The sequence below is a fragment of the Ahaetulla prasina genome, chromosome 5 (assembly GCF_028640845.1).
Source record: "Ahaetulla prasina isolate Xishuangbanna chromosome 5, ASM2864084v1, whole genome shotgun sequence".
Classification (NCBI taxonomy): Eukaryota; Metazoa; Chordata; class Lepidosauria; order Squamata; family Colubridae; genus Ahaetulla; species Ahaetulla prasina.
In genome coordinates, this window is record NC_080543.1 from 81,689,483 (window position 1) to 81,710,446 (window position 20,964).

Genomic DNA, 20,964 nt, shown 5'->3' on the forward strand with positions numbered 1-20,964 from the left:
AGAATTCCCCAACAAGCTTGCTGCTATATAGCCACTCTCCATAGTCATTTTAGAAATATTTCCCAAACTTTCAGACTTGGTCTGGAACACCATATTATTTTTGTTGCTATAGCTGTTGGAAAAAGAATGAACAGAGACAACAAGCAATCTTCCAATGAGCAATAATGGAGGGCCAAACTCAACCTCGGAACTCCTAAGGTTCCCTTCCTTGACTTTCAGTGTATTTATTTTTTGCAGTGAAGACATGAAAAAATAGTACATGCCATTAGCTACAAAACTATTTGGAAGCATACCGTGAGGACATTGTGATACTAGGAAAAGATCAGGGAAGCAGAGACTGATGGAAGTTTCCATCAGTAGAAAATTGGCTCCTTCTCTAGATTACCAAAGCTTCAGTATCACAAATTGCAAAACGAGGGTTTTATTGTACTGAAGGGTTTGTGAAGGGCTAACTTTTTGTTGTTCATCATGTATGCATTTTGGAATGCGGGTAGCGCTCTTATCTTGGATGGCAAACCTCATTTAAGCAGCGTTCCCAGCATATACAAGAATACAGGATGAAACAAAGTTGTAGCCCTAAAACACTGTTGCATTTGCTTTCTAGCATAAACATGTATTCTCACGAAAAGCCAATGATGTAATTACTAACCAATTATTGTGCCTTGGAGACCAATTAACCAATAATGAAGTAACACGTATGGTAGGTGAGAAGTGAGAAACTGAGGAACTATATAAACTTTGTCTGATGCTCAATAAAGTGCTGTTGATTCTAGACTTTCTATGCTGTTGATTCTGGACATTGTTTGTTGTAATGTCTTATCAATCATCTTCAGCCTCTGGGCCCATGCAACATTTGGCGCCCGGAACAGGGACCCCTTACTTCGTCCAGCGAGGACAGGTGCACCTTCAGCCTTCGGGCTTCTCAACCTTTCAAGGTTTCTGTAAGTATGGGGTCTTCGCTTTCACATGGACAGAGAAAGCATGTAACTGAGTTGTCTTATCTTCTTAAAAAATCAGGTTTAGTTGTTTCACAGAAAGCTCTTTTTCGGCTGGTACGAGAAATTGCTTTAAGATGTTCATGGTATCCTGAAAACGGTTCTTTAAAATTGTCAGAGTGGGAAAGAATTGGTGAAACTTTGCATTCTGAGCCAAGAGCAGAGATAGAAATTTTGCATGTTTGGCATTTGTGTAGGCGTGCTGTGGAAACATTTGGCCATGAGGAAGTTTCTCTTTTATCACCTCCTTTGCCTCAGCATTCTACTGCTGTAGTGCTTCCTCCGGTATCTGAAACTAAACTTTTGCTGCCTTCTGCACCTCCTGATACTGGACAAAAACCTCCCCCTGACATTGTTCCACAATCTTTATTTTCAAAAGATGGTAGAAAATTGTAAGAAAGATGCTGCTATTTCTGGGGAAGAGTTAGCTGAATTGTTATCTGTGTGCCCAGTGCAATATCATCCAGGACCGCAAGCTGGACAACAGATAGCAGAATGGGAAGGTTTGCCATATCAAATTTTACCGGAGTTGAAAAAAACTGTTACAGATTATGGAGTTAGTGGAAATTTTACAAAGGGTTTGTTAGAAGGCATTAAGTTTTCGCTCGGGAAACTTGCCAATGGAGAAAACAAAGCGTGCCTTTCCCATAACCCTACCTTCTCCCCCTCCTCCTCCCTCTCTTGTGCAGCCCTAGCCACAGCCAGTAGTGCTGGGGTTGATTTAATTACACAAGAAGATTTGGATTTTAAATTTCCCTTAGAAGTTAAACTTGTTCCTTCACAGTTTTCTGGTCCTATTCCCTCTGGACTAGTTGGTCTTATTTTACCATGTTCTTCTGCTCATAAATTGGGATGCTTTGTAGTTCCAGGAGTTATTGATTCTGATTATACTGGAGTTATTCTGATGCAAATTTGGGTTAATATTCCACAACTTCTTTCTAAAGGTTCTTCTGTTGCACAACTTCTTTTTCTACCTTATAAAGTTCCTATTTCAAGTACAGGACATCGTGGTGATGCTGGATTTGGTTCTACTTCTCTTTCTGTAGGACTTCTTCATTCAATTAATTCTTCTCGTCCACTTCTTACATTATACCTTAATAAGCAACCTTTTCAAGGATTATTAGATACAGGTGCCGATGTTACTGTCATCTCACTTTTGCAGTGGCCCGTGCAATGGCCCAAATATGCTGTTAATTTCTTGTGGGGCATTGGTGGGTCAACATCTTCCTGGCAAAGCATTCATCCTATTACCATCACAACTTCTGCAGGTAAGTCTGTCTCTTTACAACCTTACATTTTAGATATTCATACTAATATATGGGGCAGGGATCTTCTTTCTCTTCTCAATGCTCATTTGATTTTAGACGATGGCACTTCCTGTTAAATGGATTTGTTCTACACCTATTTGGATTGAGCAATGGTCTTTATCATCTGAAAAATTGATTACTCTTCATTCCTTAGTACAGAAGCAATTGGATGCTGGCCACATTGAGCCTTCCACTAGTCCATGGAATACTCCTGTTTTTGTTATAAAAAAGAAAAGTGGTAAATGGACATTCTTGCACGACCTTTGAAAAATTAATTTATGCATTCAACCAATGGGTCCTTTACAATGTGGTCTTCCAAATCCTAATTTAATCCCACAGTCTCATAAATTACTGGTTTTTGATTTGAAAGATTGTTTCTTTACAATTCCTTTACAGACACAGGACAAAGAAAAATTTGCTTTTACTGTGCCTGTGTTAAATAATAGTCAACCAACAAAACGCTATCATTGGTGTGTTTTACCACAGGGTATGTTGAATTCTCCTACCATATGTCAGTATTTTGTAGACCAAGCTTTACAACCTTTTCGTGAGAATACGTGTTTATGCTAGAAAGCAAATGCAACAGTGTTTCAGGGCTACAACTTTGTTTCATCCTGTATTCTTGTATATGCTGGGAACGCTGCTTAAATGAGGTTTGCCATCCAAGATAAGAGCGCTACCCGCATTCCAAAATGCATACATGATGAACAACAAAATGTTAGCCCTTCACAAACCCTTCATTGTACCTCAACTGAACTGGAGAAAAATGATCAGCTGTCCAACAGCAACTATAGCTTCTTGCTAAGTTACCAATCCAGGACAAAACCAAAGGCGACAAAGCTCCCTCTATGTTATTAGTTACTAACAATAATAAAAAACGCAATATAGTAACAACTTCTCTATCACATATGTGTATAAAAATAAAAGGATAAAATTTAAATAAGGCTTACCTTGGATATTAAAAAAAGGTTTTATTGTAGATTAATGAGTTACAATAATAAATTAAATTGAACATCAAATCAGGTAACAGTCTGATTAAGCTAGATATATTTAAGGAATGCATATTGTCTACTTACTAATTTCAGTTCATTTCAGTTAATGGGTCTAGTTAGCTGACTTGTTGGATCTAAATTTTGGCCTCTTGGTTTTCAAAATATGTATATGTAATTGATGTATACCTTATTTTTTGTATTTTAGCTGCTGGATTAAGAATGACATTGTATTTTACATCACAGTTGTGGGATACTTCTGTACAATATTTTTGCTGAACATCAGTATGTTCATAGTAGTACTGATTCAGCTTTGTAGAATCAAAAAGAAGAAGCAGCTTGGTACCCAGAGGAAAACTAGTATACAAGATCTCAGGAGTGTTGCTGGCCTTACGTTCTTATTGGGAATTACTTGGGGATTTGCTTTTTTTGCATGGGATCCTGTAAATCTTATTTTTATGTATCTCTTTGCAGTTTTTAATACTTTGCAAGGTATGTGATTTAAGAACTTCACAATAGACTGATATTCTTTAACTGAACAAAAATGAATTATTTCATCCTATTTTACTGTTTTGCTTTATCATACTATAAAATAATTAACGCAATCAATTCTGTTTAAGTTTTAAATGGCATTATTGCTATAGTTAAATAAATCCTTTTGGAAACACATAAATCAAATAAGCGAAGCACTGCTTAGTAGTATTGATGTGATAACTAAGGCATTGTTAAAAAGCAAGAAGCTGTGATAGTAAACAAATGCTATTTTGTTATATTGCAAACATTGTTCATAAATATGAAAATGGCTATTTCTGAGGAAGAGTTGAAAAAGTCAGTGTGATAATCACTGCAAAATCAAAACCCCATCCCTTTGTACATATGTCTGAGGTCAAAACATGTATAAAAGGGCTGATTGTGCAGACCTAGCTGCCATTTTTACTTTTTTTGACACTTCCTCCATCAGTCCCCACCCCCCAATTATGAAATATGTATATTTAGAATCAGCAAATGAATGAAAACACTCTCAGTTAAAAATGCAGAAGAGACTCTGAAGCACCTAAGGCAATGTTTCTTAAAAGTCTTAGGAACCCTGAGGGGCCCCATTATCCTTTCAGGGATCTGCAAAATCAAAGCTATTTGCCAGCCTATGTTGAAAAATAATATAGACTTAAAATCCTATTGTTAAGTATGGAAGTTGAAAGAAGAGGCAGGACTCCAGCAAGTTAACTTAGCTCTTTATTTGCGTCTTGGAAAAACTTCTGCTAGGTTAGCTGGCAGCGCTCTCTTTTAAAGGGAGCTGTCTGGCACCCTAGCTACTGACAATGCTTTAATTTTCCTGCTGCTCAAACGGACTAATGAGCAGCGGATATGCTAATGTCCAGCTAAACCCGGACCTCAGTGAAGCCTATGCTCCCAGCTTCACTCTCTATTTACATATTCAATACCCCTTCCCTCTGGAATGTCACTTAGCCAATCCGTGAAGACTTACAGCATGTAATCATGCAGGTAGGCAGCATGTTGGTGGGTTGAACCTGACCTGCGCGGCTCATTTGTACCAGTGGCGGCAGTCTGGGCGGTCAGGCCTGTTGTCACTCCCGTCAGTGAATGGAATTGCCTGGAAGTTCTCCAGTAGCATGGCTGACTCCACCCGGCCCAACTCTTCGTGAACTCTTTGCTGGATGCGTGGCCCTTCAGGTGTGTGTGCGTGTACCCTGTTTGGGTTTGAGAGTAGGGTATTTGGTTCATGATAATGTAGGCCGGCATCTGCAGTTGTTTTGGAGTCTGTTCGGGATGGAGTACTGTCTTTTTCTATTGCTGTTTTGGAAGCGGTTTGGAGCAGAGTATTTTCGAACTGTCTTAGGCTAGAGTTCCCTATTCAGCCCTGGATTGTGTGCATAGACTAGGTCCCTTATATTAAAAGACCGGGGCTTGCTGGTCGAATCTATGGGTGCTTCAGTACTGTAATTTGGGTGTAGTCTGTCTAGCTGGGACCTTAGTTTACAACCCATTTATAATTCTGCCGGGCTTCGATTTGCTAGCAGGAATCTATCTTGGCCGACCCATCCTGGCTAACATTTCTTTGGTTGATTGCACCATTCGTTCTGCTTGACCATTAGAATAGAATGGAATAGAATTTTTATTGGCCAAGTGTGATTGGACACACAATGCATTTGTCTTGGTGCATATGCTCTCAGTGTACATAAAAGAAAAGATACCTTCATCAAGGTACAACACTTACAACACTTAATGATAGTCATAGGCTACAAATAAGCAATCAGATTATTAGCCGGATGGAAAGGTGCGATCAGGACATGCCTTATTTCCTGTTCTGCTAAAAATAATTCAGATTGTCTTGTGGTGAATTGTGCTCCATTGTCAGATACTAGGACATCTAGAAACCCTGTGGGTAGCAATACCTTCCGCAATACCTTGATTACGGCTTTGGCCGTTGTGAGCATCAGTATTACCTCTAGCCATTTTGTGAGCATCAGTATTACCTCTAGCATCAGTATTACCTCTAGCCATGTATGGGTCTACAATGATTAAGAAGGTTTGACCCTGAACCAGTCCTGCAAAATCAATGTGCACTCTAGACCAGTGGTTCCCAACCAGTGTGCCGCGGCACTAAGGGGTGCCGTGAGATCTTTTGAGGGTGCCGGGAACTTTTGAGCTACGGAGATTTTAAATATCTATTTCCTTATAAGGGTGCCGGGAACTTTTGAAAGGCTTTCCAAGGGTGCCTCAAACAAGAAAAGGTTGTGCCTCAAACAAGAAAAGGTTGGGAACCACTGCTCTAGACCATGGCCCCTTTGACTTCTCACATTCCCATGTGGCTGCTGTTGTGACCCAGGCCCAAGTAGTTATTACCAGACACAATCAGTTCTAAACAAACATATTTTGTTAGAACAGCTGAGAATTACTTCATTCTCAGCTTAGTCCAAATTAAGTCTGAAACAAAGTCCTTCGGCCTTATCACAAACCTTTGTCTTCTTTGGCTTCTTTGGCACAATGAAGGCTTTTCTTGGCAAGAACCCCACGAAGTTCAGAAACAGGAGACAAGAAACAATTGTAGCAATGTTGCTTTCCTACAAAGAACCCAAGAGACATTGCTGCTCTTTTAAGCCTTATGGGAGGGATAAATCATCTCCTGGCCTTACTTCTGAGTCATCCTTTTTGCTTTAGCTGCTTTTGCCTTCTGGCAGTTCTTTGCATGCGTGCACTAGGAACAGGCTTCTCTTGTTCCTCTGCCTCTCTGCTGTCCGCCTCTGGAGGCTCGAGTCCATACATTGCTCCCAGATGGCCCTGGCCCCATCTCTGCCTCCAACGCAGAGACCTCTTCCGGGCCTTCTTGACTCTACGACTGACCCATTGTCCTCCCCAGCCTCCTCACTTTCCGACTCCACTGCCAACTCCGCAGACTGCTGGCAGATCACAACAGGCGCCCTTGGTGGTGCTGGCCTGGATTCCTGGCATGTTCTACAAGTTGCAACCCATTCTGTTATATTCCCGTCCATGTTTGGCCACCAAACATAGCTCCTGGCCAAAGTCTTCATTTGGACGATGCCTGGGTGCCCCACATGTAATGCTTCTAGTACCTGCTTCCTTGTGTGGTACAACCACTCGATCCCCCAGAACAGGCACCCCTTTTGGGCTGACAATTCCCAATTTTTGGTTATGAATGGCTTGAATTCCTCCCCCATGGTCCCTCAGGCCACCCCCTCCACACCCAGTTCAGAACTTTTGACAAAGTTCTGCCCTTTGCTGATTGTCCTGCAACCTCAGCCACTGTGACCAGGATAGTTGCGAAATCCTCGATGAGCAGGAGGGGTGCAATGGATGCGGGATCTTCTATGAGATCTCGGAGGGGGCACCAGCTAAGGGTGTCTGCATGATCAATGTCCTTGCCTGGCCAGTGTATTTGTAGTTGTATGTAGTAGTTGTAATGTGTAGTTGTATGCGGCTAGGAAAATTGTCCATCTATTCATTCTTGGTGGTAACGTGTTCGGGGTAGGGTGGTCCCCTGCAATGATGCCCAGTAGTGGTTTATGATCGGTGAGAAGTTCAAAGTCCTTTCCATATAGGTATTCATGGAAACGCTTGACACCACCACCCCCGCTACAGCAGCCAGTGCTTCCTTGTCCAGCTGGCCGTACTTCCTTTCTGCAGAAGGCAGCATTTTAGAATAAAAGGCAATTGAAGCCTCTGTCCTATCTGGCACCTGATGCCTGAGGACCGCACCAATCCCAAAAGGGGATGCATCACAAGTTAATATAAGGGGTAATGTCTCATTATATTGGACAAGGAGCTTTTGGATGACAACAAGTTCTTGACTGCAGAAAAGGCAGAGGCTTCCTTCCATTCCCAGGTCCAACTGGCCTTCTTATCTTGCAGCCGGTGTAATGGTTCAGCAATCGTAGCCTTCTGCAGTAGAAAAATACTGCAAAAGTTTAACAGGCCAAGAAACGCCTGGAGTTCCGTTTGATTTTTTGGTGTGGGGGTTTCTTAATGGTTTTAACATTGTTTTGGGTTGGATGTATCCCTGAGCCATCAATTAAATATCCAAAAAATTTGACTTGTGGCATGGCTATGTTACATTTTTCTTTTTTAACTTTAAGTCCGCCTTCCTGGAACTGCCTCAGTGTTTCTTTCAATCGATGGATTAGTTCTTCTTTGTTGTCCTGTGACACAAGGACATCATCAAAGGGAACATTGGCTTACCTGAAGGTTCCTTCTATGTACGCTGCGTGAGAGTCCAAAGCAATGGGTTGTTAACTTCATCTGATTGGCCTGAGACTGAGTTGAATTTGTTTAAACACACCTCCTCTTCCTGTTTAGCTCCAGTTTATTAACGAAGAAGCGGTATTGGAGAAGACGAACTCAATTTGAAAACTGGAAAAAAACGGAACTATAACCTCCGGCCTCCTGTAGAGACAAAAACAAGAAGTGAAATAGGGAGGGGTTGGACTCTCACGCAGCGTACATAGAAGGAACCTTCAGGTAAGCCAATGTTCCTTCTCCTGTACGCTGCTAAGAGAGTCCAAAGCAATGGGATATACCCAAGCAAAATATCCCTAGGGCGGGAAAGGAAAAATTAGGAAGACTCAGTAACAGGAAGAACTCGCTGTAGGACCCTCCATCCGAATGAGGCCTCGGCTGAGGCAAATTGGTCCATCTTGTAGTTTTTAATAAATGGCGAAGGAGAGGCCCACATGGCTGCTCTGCAAATGTCCAAGATAGAGGCCTGGGTGGCCCAGGCAGCTGTGGTGGCCGCGCTGCGGGTGGAGTGTGCGGTGATGCGGCCTGGAAGATGGTGTCTCTGCTGGTCGTAGGCCATGGAAATACATGCCTTTATCCACCTGCCTATGGTGGATGGGGAGACTTTGGTGCCCAGAGCCCTTGGTTGAAAGGAGACAAATAGAGATTCTGTCTTCCTGAAAGGAGCTGTTCTGTTGAGGTAAATACGCAGGACCCTTCTAACGTCCAGCGTGTGCCATCGGCGCTCCGATGGATGCTTGGGATGAGGACAAAAATCCGGTAAGATGACTTCTTGAGACCTATGAAAACTTGTGTTTATTTTAGGGAGAAAGGTAGGGTCTAATCGGAGAATGACCCGGTTAGAGTGAAAAATGCATAAGTCCTTCCTAACCGAAAGGGCAGCGATCTCGGAGATCCTGCGGGCTGAGGTTATGGCTATGAGAAAGGCAACTTTAAAAGTTAAGAGCTTGAGACTGGAGGAGCTCAAGGGTTCAAAAGGGGAAGACGTAAGCTTCTGAAGGACAAGGGTTAGGTCCCAGGTAGGGTATCTGTGTACCGGAGGCGGTCGCAGATTGTAAGCTCCCCTCAGAAAACGTCGGATACGGGGGTGTTGAGAAAGTGTGGAGGTCCCGTCACAGAATAAAACAGTGGCAAGAGCTGCAACCTGCCGGCGGATGGTGTTGGTGGCTAAACCCTTGTCCAATCCGTCCTGGAGGAATTGCAGGATATGTCTGATGGAGGCAGAAGTAGGTTCTATTCGCTGCCTAAGACACCAGCAATGGAATGATGACCATGTGGCCTCGTAAATACGCGTTGTGGATGGGCGTCTAGAAGCCAGAAGGGTGGAGATGACCCCCATGGAATGCTTTTCTTTCCTTAGTATCTCCCTGTCAAGTGCCAGACGGCTAGTTGGTAATATTGGGGTTCTGGGTGGAGAATGGCTCCTTGGCGTAGAGAAATCTGATCCGGTGGAATTCGCCAAGGTGGATTGACAGACAGGCTCACCAGATCCGCAAACCAACTCCGTCGAGGCCAATAAGGGGCTATGAGGAGAATTTCTGCCCTCTGTTCCAAGATCTTTCGTATGACCCTTGGAAGAAGGGGAGTCGGAGGGAAGGCATAAAGAAGGCCCCTGGGCCACTGACATCGTAGGGCATCTGTTCCTTCTGCTCCTGGGGTTTGGAACCTGGAGAAGAACCTTGGAAGTTGTTTGTTGGTCGGGCTGGCAAAGAGGTCTACTATGGGTTGCCCGAATTTGATCGTGATTGTGAGAAACAGGTCCGGATGCAGTTGCCACTCTGATTGATCTATGGTCGTCCTGCTCAGCCAATCCGCTTGTGTGTTGGCGACTCCGGATATGTGGGCTGCCTGTAGTGAGAGAAGATGTTTTTCTGCCCACAGGCCTATGGCTGCAGCCTCTTTCATCAATATGCGGGATCGGGTGCCTCCTTGACGGTTCACATGGGCCTTTGTGGTAGTGTTGTCCGTCAGCAGTAGCACATGATGGTTTGATAGCTGCGCTTGAAGTACCTGAGAGCTAGATGAGCAGCTCTCATTTCCAACCAGTTGATGTCGTTCTTGAGGTCGTTGGGGACCAGCCACCCTGAGTTACCTGGTCTGATAGGTGGGCACCCCAGCCGTAGAGGCTTGCATCCGTGGTGAGGACGAGACGGCAATGTTCCTGGAATGAGCAGCCCTTTGTCAGGGCTGGAGACAGCCACCACTGTAGAGACCTTCTGACCTTTGGGGGCAGAGGAATTTTGATTTCGGTATGGCTGTTGCCTGTTCTTTGATGTGGGAGAAGAAGCCATTGTAGGGGTCGTGAGTGAAGACGTGCCCAGGGCACGATTGACAGACAAGAGACCATCTTTCCCAATAACTGTGAGAGCAGTGAAAGTGGAACTCTCTTGAGTGCCTTTACCTTTTTTGTCATGTCTCTCATGTTGAGGAGACGGTCTCGGGAAAGAAACACCTGGCAGGATCTGGTGTTGATTCTTGCTCCCAGATGGACAATTTCGGTCGTAGGCACTAGATGGCTCTTTGCCTTGTTGACCGAAAAGCCGTGATCTTGTAGGAATTGAATTGTTACCTGTAAGTCCTGTAACGCCTGCTGGGCGGAAGATGACTGAATCAAGATATCGTCGAGGTAACATTGCATTCTTACTGGAATTGTGCGAAGATGGGCCGCCACGGCATCCAGAATCTTGGTGAAGGTACGAGGAGCGGAAGATAGACCGAAGGGCAGGGCCCTGTATTGAAAATGGGCTCCGGCATAACTGAACCTGAGGAAGCGTCTGTGGGCTGGTCTGATGGGTACATGTAGATAGGCCTCCTTGAGGTCGATGGATGTTAGATAGTCCCCTTTTCTGATGCTTCCTAGGATTGAATTGAGGGAGTGCATCTTGAATCTGCGGTATTTGATGTGAAGGTTCAGTTGCTTCAGGTCTAAGATGGCTCTGGTGCCGCCTGATTTTTTGTCCACTAGGAAAAGAATTGAATAGAAGCCGGTCCCCTGGTGGGGCATGGGAACCGGTTCTATGGCACTGATGGACAACAGGTGTTGAATCTCGTCTTCCATTTGAGCCCTCTTGGTGGGGTCTTTGGGAATCTGGCATTGGATGAATCTCCTCGGAGGACTTGAATTGAATTCGAGGGATAGACCAAGAGAGATGGTTTGCAGTATCCAGGCATCGGTTGTCGTGTGGGACCAGGTAGGGGCGAACTTGGTGAGACGACCACTGATGGGATCCTGGCCGTGATAGTCATTTGTTCCTGCGATAAGGTCGGAAGCCGGATCCACGGTAGGGACGTCTGGTCTGGGATTGTCTGGTCCTATCACGAAAGGACTGTCTGTCCTGAAGCCTGTCGGGGGGAGGTTGGAAGGAGCGTTGATAGGCCGGGGATTGAAACCCGGGATCCTGGGCGCGAAAAGGCTGTCTGCGGTAAGGTAGAGAAGGACGTCTATCTGAACGTCTGGAGACGTAGGGGAGGATCTTACGTTTGTCTTTTCCCTCAACTAAAATAGGATCTAGTGCTTCACCAAAGAGAGCTCCACCCTTAAATGGGGCAGCCGCTAACCGCCATTTGGTCTTCATGTCGGCTTGCCATTGTCTGAGCCATAACAGCCTCCTGGAGGTGATGCTGGAGGCAAGGGCTCGGGATGCAAATTTTGCAGAGTTGAGGGTGGCATCCGCAGTGTATTCAGCAGCCGCTATCAATTTGTTTATGTCCTGATGTAATCTGGAGTCATCCTGAGGAATCCTCCCCTGCATTTGTCTGAGCCATATCAAAGAGGTTCTGGCAAAAAATGAGGCTGCTGTGGCAGATCTGATAGCCCAGGCAGTCGCTTGATGGGTTTTGCGGGTGGAGAGTTCCGCTCTGTGGTCCTCCGTTCGGAGACCGTCTGCTGCATCTGAAGGTATAATGTTGGAGGAAGAAGCTAAAGTGGCAATTGGGGTGTCTACGGTAGGAACCTTGAGGAGGTCCTCCAGATCTTGATCCGTCATGTACATCTTTTTGTCTGAGCCACTGGGATTAGGAATGGCACCTGGGTGACCCCATTGACGTTGGATGGTGTCCAAGAAGAGCTTGGGTGAAGGGATTACCCGTTGCTCTGAGACTGGTTCAGTAAAGAGGAATTTGTTGGGGTCTGACGGATCTGAAGCTCCCTCAGATTGGCGTAAGGCAACCCCCATGTTGGCCGTAACTTTCGCCTTGTGTAACAATGTGTAGAAAAGCTCATGGCGAAAAAGGCCGGTGGGAGCAGGCTTGTCTGGGGCAGACTCTTCGTCCTCAGACAGATTATATTCTGCTATGTCTTCCTCCCCCAAAAAGGAGTCCTCACTATGGTGTGAAGGGGTTGGAGACCGTGTGCGCAGCGCGCATAGTCTGGGTGGGTGGCTCTCAGAATGGGGTCTTTGGTCAGAGCTGCCAGAAGGAGATGGAGCTGGGAAACCTCTCTGAGTGAAAGCGTTGTCAATGCCTTGAGAAATGGTTTGCATAATAAGATGACGTATATCCTGAGAAATGGCAGGGTTACTGTCTTCACTATGGGAGACTCCCGCTGCTGTGGGAGTGAAGGTGGCAGAAGGTGCCTGATGTGGAGGCTCAGGCATGGCTCTAGAAGAATCTCCAAAAACTGTACAAATTGTTTCCTGGTTTTCTCCTGAACCACTAGGGATAGTGGGAGACCATCCAGGCTGATTTAATAGAGGAGAATCTTCAGTTAGTGGAACAGAAGTTTCCCTGCCTTCCTCTGCTAATTTTTGTTTTGCTTTATCAAATTGCCTATCCAAGGCCCGTTGTCTTCTGGAGGCATCTCTCTCTGCAGCAGCAGAGGTTTGGAGAGAAGTAGAAGACTTGGATTTGGTGGCAGAGGCCCTTGATTTGGATCTGCTCTTGTGAGAGGGAGGAGCCACGCTAGTAAGGTGTCCTTGGGAGGGCGAGGCAGAAGCCCGGGAAGGAGATCTGCTGCGATCCGCCATCTTGGAAATGAGGCCTAGTGGTTATCAGAGGCCTTGGAATATATGCCCAAATAATATAGTGGCCCTGATCTGAGAATCCTGGAATAAGATCAAATGAGGGCCAGTTAGCACCAAGCTGACACCACAGCCGGAATCAAAGCATTCAAAGGCTGCATGGGGGGTTGCTTTGGGGGGGGGTCCCCAAATGGGGCGAAGCAGGCACCACTGCTCCTATAGCGCCCTTTTATTTTTTCCCTTCCCCTTTACCCCCCACCCCCCACCCCGACTTCCCAGAACAAAATGCAGGGTATCAAAACTAACAATCATAATCTAAAATAATTCCTAAATTATAATCTCTAGTCTCTCCACGCTTATTCACACTCTCAATTCCCCTCTCCTTCAAAAATATATCTAATACAAATTATTTCCTAAATTTACTCATATGCTATTTGATATTTTTTTATCTGATACTTATTTTGAATATAATCAATCCACATTTTCCATTCTAAAATATATTTTTCTTGTGTATAGTCTTTCAAGTAAGCAGAGATTTTTGCCATTTCTGCCAGATTTGATACTTTAAGAGTCCATTCTTCAATTGTAGGTAATTCTTCTTTCTTCCAATATTGAGCAATCAAAAGTCTTGTGGCTGTTATTAAGTTCAGAATCAATTTAGTCTCTATAGCTGTACAATCCATAATTATTCCTAGTAAAAAGAACTGGGGGGTAAACTTAATCTTCTTTTTCAAAATATTCTGCATGATCCACCATACTTTAATCCAAAATGCTTTAACTTTTTTGCAAGTCCACCATATATGATAATAAGTAGCATCTTCACAATCACATCTCCAGCATTTAGCCTGTACATTAGGATACATACATGACAATTTTTGGGTGTCTAAATGCCATCTATAAAACATCTTATAAAATTTTCTCTCATATTTTGCGCTTGTGTAAATTTAACATTCCTCACCCAAATTCTTTCCCAAGTTTCCAACATTATTGGTTGCTGAAAATTTTGTGCCCACTTAATCATACAATCCTTAACCAAATCAGTCTCTGAATCTATTTCTACTAATACATTATACAACCTCTTAATATGCTGTTGACCTTGATCTCTCATTTGTTTTAACAAATTATCCTCAATTTGCTTAACACCTATTTTTTGATCTAATTTCCATCTAGCTTGTAGTTGTCCATATTGGAACCATGTATAATTTTTCCCTTCTTCCCCCATCTTTTCTCTAGATTTTAATTGTAACTCCCCCTTTTCCATACAAAGAAGTTCTTTATAAGTAACTACCTCCATCTTTTGATATATATTTATATTTTCTATCATGTGTCTCGGGTTTGCCCATATTGGAATCTTTCCATCTAATTTGTATTGATATTTCCTCCAAACCCTCAATAATGCATTTCTAATTATATTATTTTTAAATATTTTATCAACTTTCTTATCATATAATAAATAGGCATGCCACCCATATAACAAACCATAACCTTCTATATTCAGAACTCAGAGTTCTATAGCGCCCTTTTTACTGCAGCGTTGGCAGGGGGAACTAGCATCCGACACCACGGATCTTTCCTCCACCCCTGCAGGCGCGAAGCCGACACCACGGCTTCTCCTGCGCTCCGCTGGACTCAACTTACAGTTTGATGAGGTCCAGCGATGTCCGTTCCTCAATCCGGCGATCCCACGAGGCTTGAGGGTCTTGGATTGAAGAAAAAATGGCCGCCGGACTTCGGGCGGCTCAGCTGTGCGGCACTGGGCTGCGCGCGAAGCGCGAGCCTCTTTCCCTGCCGCTCCGGTTTCCAGCAATCAAGAGAAAAAAATTGGGCACTTTAAAACTCTTTTTAAAAATTTTTTCTGATTTATTGAGGTCCTGTGTGTTGGTAAAAGAGTCAAAAGCAATGGAGCTAAAGGAGGTAGTCTCTCTATGGCCGACTGAGTTAATAAACTGGGGCTAAACAGGAAGAGGAGGTGTGTTTAAACAAATTCAACTCAGTCTCAGCCCAATCAGATGAAGTTAACAACCCATTGCTTTGGACTCTCTTAGCAGCATACAGGAGAACAAGGCATTACTCTTGGAATGCCCTGTAGGAGGTGTTCCATTATGCTTTGGAAAAGCCCTGGGGCCACGCTCACCCCAAACTGTAGCCGGCGGCATTTAAATGCCACCGGTGTGTCACAATAGTCTGTGCTTCCGCAATGGCATCATCCATCGGCAGTTGCTGGCAGTTGCTGCCAAATCAAGTTTTGTGAATATTTTGCTTTGCCCCAGCGAGTGTAGTAGATGCTGAACAACCGGAATTGGGTAAGCACTCTGTTATAACACCTTATTCAGGGTACATTTGTAGTCCGCACAATGCGGATTGACTCATTTGGTTTAATTGGAGTATCAGGATTATTTCCCATTTAGTGTGATCAAATGGCTCCAAAATCCCCTGCACAATTAGTTTGTCTAATTGACTGTCTTATTTTGGGACGGAGCGCAAAGGGGACCCTCCTTGGCTTCATTCTGATGGTGCCTTTATTAGGATCTAGATTAAAAGAGATGGGTTTCCCCATGTACTTGTCCAAAGTTCGAAAACATCCGCAAACTCCCTTATGAGGACCTCAATGCTGTCATCTTGGACAGTGTGGATGCTGGTCACTCCCAAGCCCAGGGACTCAAACCACTCCAGTCCAAACAGGCTTGGCAAGTCATTGTCCACAATGATCATATGCAGCTGGCCAGTGAATTTTTTAAACTTGATTTGGAAGGAACTGCTCCCTAGGACGGGGATGTGGTTTCTTGGTAGTCTTTTAAAACCACTTTTTGTGGCTTTAACTGTTTCTTCTCTAGCCCTGGGACTGCTTTTTTGATAGTCTTCCAGGACACAATGGTCAGGTATGACCCCTTGTCCACCTCCAGATCACACGGGTATCCCTTGATGAGTACTGCGATATGGATTTTTTTTTAATTTGTTCACATTGGAGTGCCCTATAGTTGTTTGATGTACTTCCTTGGTATCCCCAGCTCAGTCTTCCCAGCGGTTACTCTTTTGGAATTATGTTTTCCTGGCTTTTGCTTGGCTTTTGGTCTGCCATATGGTCTGCTGGTGCTGGTACATGGCTGGCTGATTGGCTTGACAAGCCTTGTGATGTGCTCCTTCCTCTCACCTCTTTGGCAAGTTGTGTCCTGGAACCTGCAGCTTGCTCTGGGATGGATTTCTCCACAGCTGGCACACAATGGTGGTCTCTCTCATGTCTCTGGCTTCCCTTTCCTCCGTTGAAATCACAGGTGATGGATGTCATCGTCTTCATCAGTGGACTCTTCGGCTCCCAGCTCTCCTGATCTACCGCGATAGCTCTCGGCTGTCCATTGATGTGTCCTGTCTGTTGGGATTGCTGCTGCTGTTTTATCAGTTGCTTCTGAGGCTCTGGCTTCCTCTAAAGGAGGGGTCCTCAAACTTTTTAAACAGGGGGCCAATTCATGGTCCCTCAGACTGTTGGGGGGGCGGACCGGCTGGGTGGGCATGATTAGGTGGTCATGTGACTGGGTGGGCATGGCCAATTTATTTTATTGATATGGATTTTTATATTTTACATCTATAGTTTTTATATAGTTTTATCTCACTGTTGTGTGCCACCCAGATTCACCTTTGGTGAACTGCTCTCAGGCAGTTTTTTGCTCTAAGTTTTTTTGCTCTAAGGCAAAAATATTCAGAAGGACCCAAAAGGTAATGCAGCTTCTATAAAAGCATTTGCAGGACTGAATTATTCATATAAAAACCTGGGCGAGATTGCATCATTACAGATATTCAAGTACCTGGGAAGGGAGTGGAGATAAAACCTCCCACAGCAAAGCCCATAAAAATTCTGATCTTGAATGAGACATAGACTGGATCACCTTATTTCAGAAGGAGTTTAGTGGCATTTTTTATTTTATTGAAAGCCAAAAGGCTTTGTGATTAGCACAGTCCTCATATAAACCTAAAGTGACCAGATTTCAGCGATGGCAAAGTAGGACACCATTGACGGGGGGGGGGAGGGGGGGCTGCGCATGCGTGCTGAGTCTTGCCATATGCCTGAAGGAGGAGGAGCGGCTGCTGCTTCTCCACTCTTCCAGGCAGGCTCGGCTCTCCTGAAGTCAAGCGGCGTCTCTCCTCCCTCTCGCGCCCCCTTCTCTGCCACTCCCCCTTCTCCGCCTCCTCCTCTTGCGTTGCCGCTTCCCATTTTCAGAATGGGAGTGAAACAAAAAAAAATCGGGACTTTTTGGAATTGCCGTGGGACGCGGGACAAATTATTAAAAAGCGGGACTGTCCCACCAAAAGCGGGACGTCTGGTCACTATATATAAACCCCTTCCTCATAATATGAACTCACTGGTTCTGAAACACGAAGCAAATCTGTTTGTTCTTTAAAGACTTGAAGAGAAAGATTTCATTGTCCCTTATCCTGGCTCAGGGGTCGGCAACCTTAAACATTCCATCTTATCTCTCTTTCTTTCATCTCTCTCTTTCTCTTTTTGTCTCTTCCTCTCCCCCCTCCCTCATCTTTCTCTCTTTCTCTTTCTCTCTCTTTCTTCCCCCCCACCCCTGTGTCTCTCTCTCTCTCTCTGTGTGTGTGTCTCACTCTCACTCCGTCTCTGTGTCTCTAGGAAAAAACCTTGGGTTTTTTCATTACCCGTTTTTCTTTCTTCCTTTTGGAAATCTGGGCTTGCTGAGGAATGAGCGGCAGAGGCTTCCCTCCTTCCCCTCCTCCTCTCAGGACCCCCTGGCCAACTGTGGTGGGGCAGGGAGGGTGCACACAAGAGGAGGAGGAGGAGGAGGGGGGGAGAAGCCTCTGCCACTCATTCCACAGCAAGCCCGGATTTCAAAAAGGAAAAAAGAAAAAGAGGTAGCGAAAAGCCCCAAGGAAAGCACACAGACTTTCTGAGTGAGAAGACACAGAGACGGGGCAAGCGAGAGACAGACAGACAGACAGACAGAAAGACAGACACACACATACACACACACACACACAGAGGGAGACTGGCTGAGAGTCGGTGAGGGCCGAATGGAGCCAAATCCGTCTCTCCCCTCCCTCTCTCTATCTCTTCTGTGCAAGGCACTGTGAGAGCAGCGGGCAGGCATTGAGGGAATATTGGTCTTCACCCCACGCCAAAGGAAAACCAGTTGGACTTCTTCTTCCCTCCTACCCTTCCCTCTTCCCCCTGCTCTTTTCCACCCACTCAATCCTACTTTGGGACAGAGGAGTGTGCACTGGACACACGTGTTGGGGAGACTGAAGATAAAGGCAAGGGCTGGGAAGGGCAGGATGGGGGCAGGGCTTAATCACCACTGTGCGCGGGCCGGATAGATTGCGTTGGCGGGCCACATTTGTCCTGCGGGCCATAGTTTGAGGATGCCTGCTCTAAAGCAATCTTTTTTAAAATTTATATTAAGCTTTTTATTTTTTCAATATAAACATACATGTTTTGTGGATAGTAAATTGATTGGGTCAAGTATTTTTTATACGTTAACAATACAAATAGTATGTAGAATTCTAATCTTCCAACTTCAAACAATACTAGTCTCATTTCATATACTTTTTACATTTTCCCTTTAATTCATTTAAACATAAATAACATTTCTTTGCACCCTGTGTTTATTATCCCTTAGTAAATGTTGTCATTCAATATTTTAAAAATCACTCATTATTCTACCATAACATCAATATTCCAAATGTATAGGATTACAAATAACACAAATTATTAACAATATTCAATCTATCACAGGAGTATATCTCAAAGTCCTCACCATTTCTTGTTGTTGTTGTTAGTTGCGAAGTCATGTCCGACCCATCGCGACCCCATGGACAACGTTCCTCCAGGCCTTCCTGTCCTCCACCATCCTCTGGAGTCCATTTAAACTCATGCCTATTGCTTCAGTGATTCCATCCAGCCACCTCGTTCTCTGTCGTCCCATTTTTCTTTTGCCTTCAATCTTTCCCAGCATTAGGATCTTCTCCAATGAGTCCTTCTTTCTCATTAGGTGGCCAAAGTATTTCAGTTTCATCTTCAGGATCTGGCCTTCTAAAGAGCAGTCAGGGTTGATCTCCTCTAGAACTGATTTGTTTGTTCGCCTTGCAGTCCAAGGGACTCACAGGAGTCTTCTCCAGCACCAGAGTTCAAAGGCCTCAATTCTTTGGCGCTCAGCCTTTCTTATGGTCCAACCTTCACAGCCATACATTGCAACTGGGAAAACCATAGCCTTGACTATACGCATTTTTGTTGGCAGGGTGATGTCTCTGCTTTTTAGTACGCTGTCTAGATTTGCCATAGCTTTCCTCCCCAGGAGCAAGCATCTTTTAATTTCTTGGCTATAGTTCCCATCTGCGGTGATCTTGGAGCCCAGGAAAATAAAATCTGTCACTACCTCCATTTCTTCACCATCTATCTGCCAGGAATTGAGAGGGCCGGATGCCATGATTTTAGTTTTCTTAATATTGAGTTTTAAGCCAACTTTTGCACTCTCCATTTCTAATCCTTAATATTTTAAATTCACAAAACCTTTTAACACACTGTTAATATTAGTACTTCCGTTAAATTGTTTAGTCTTAAATTACTATCTACTAACCTAAAACCTATTGGGGTTTTGGTATTTTCCCATTTTATTAATATATTTTCTTATTATCTATAATCTCTTAGTCCCGTGATGGTGAACCTATGGCACACGTGCCACAGGTGGCACATGGAGCCATATCTGCGGGCACATGAGCCATTGCCCTAGCTCAGCTCCACCAGCTGATTTTCGGCTGACCCCACCCACGCTGCCCTTTTCTTCCCAGGAGTTCCCACGTGGCCCATTTTGGATGCCAGGTAAGTACAGGGCTCACGTGGGGGAGGCTGTTTTTGCCCTCCGGAGGCTTCAGGAAAGCTTCTGGAACCTGGGGAGGGCAAAAAACAGGCCTATCGGGCCCACTGGAAGTCGGGAAATGGGCCATTTCTGGCTTCTGGAGAATGGGGAGGCCGTTTTCACCCTCCCCAACCTCCAGGAAAGCTTCTGGAACCTGGCGAGGGTGAAAAATGGGCCTACCGGGCCTGCTGGAAGTCGGGAAATGGGCTGTTAATGGCCTCTGGAGGGCCTCCAGGTGGGTGGGGGAGGCCATTTTCACCCTCTGGAGGCTTCAGGTAGTCCTGCTAAGCCCAAACGCGTGGTCTGCGATGCGGAGTAGTGGGTTGCTGAGCATTGAATTATGGGTGTGGATACATGCATGGATGACCCCCTCATACGACACCCGCCCCCCAGCTTTTGGCACGCAATGGCAAAAAGGTTAGCCATCACTGTCTTTGTCTTTCCAAAATTTCATCGTTCATTGATTTTTTGGTCAGTCTTTTATCTCTCTCTCTTGGAATTTTGTATCTCTTTTTAATTTTTTTGTGTCTACTAAACTTTCCTTTCTGGGTGCCTTTTGCCTCTTTCCTTTTGTTTTTGTTTTTTAAAAGGTTTTTTCCTCTCCTGTCTGTACCCTTATAAATTATGATGTTAGAATTATGTTATAAATTAAAGTTATAAATTAAATATAAATTATGATATTAGTCTCTTCTCCTCTTTGTTCCTAACTTCTTGCTTCTCATTTTTATTTCCCCCTTCCCCTGCTTTTTCTAGTTTCTCATCTACTTCTTGAATATCGTGTTCCTCTTTTTTCCCCAATTGTTGAGTAGCTTCTACATTCATTTCTGTATCTTTAAACAATTCCTTTTTCTCTTTGTCATTTCTTAAGGATTCACACAGACTTTTTAACATGTGCAATATTTCTTCATACATCTCTAGATCCATCTTATGGTGATTTAATACAGCTTATAAAAAGTATATTTCTATTATTCCAATATCTCAATATTTAAGAAACTTCTATTTAATCAAGTTACATCAATCCCATAGTTATACCTCCAAAACCCCACATTATATTTCATAATAGTTTACAGCCT

The 20,964-nt window shown here is 44.3% G+C and overlaps 1 protein-coding gene across 1 annotated transcript in view; it reads left to right on the forward strand.

Moving 5' to 3' along the window:
- The window catches only part of ADGRG2 (adhesion G protein-coupled receptor G2), a 331,018-nt gene that overhangs the window by 297,615 nt on the left and 12,439 nt on the right, over nt 1–20,964 (forward strand). Inside the window, exon 27 of the mRNA XM_058186859.1 lies at nt 3,500–3,783. Coding sequence (XP_058042842.1) covers nt 3,500–3,783 — 284 coding nt within the window. The remainder of the gene's footprint in view (nt 1–3,499; nt 3,784–20,964) is intronic.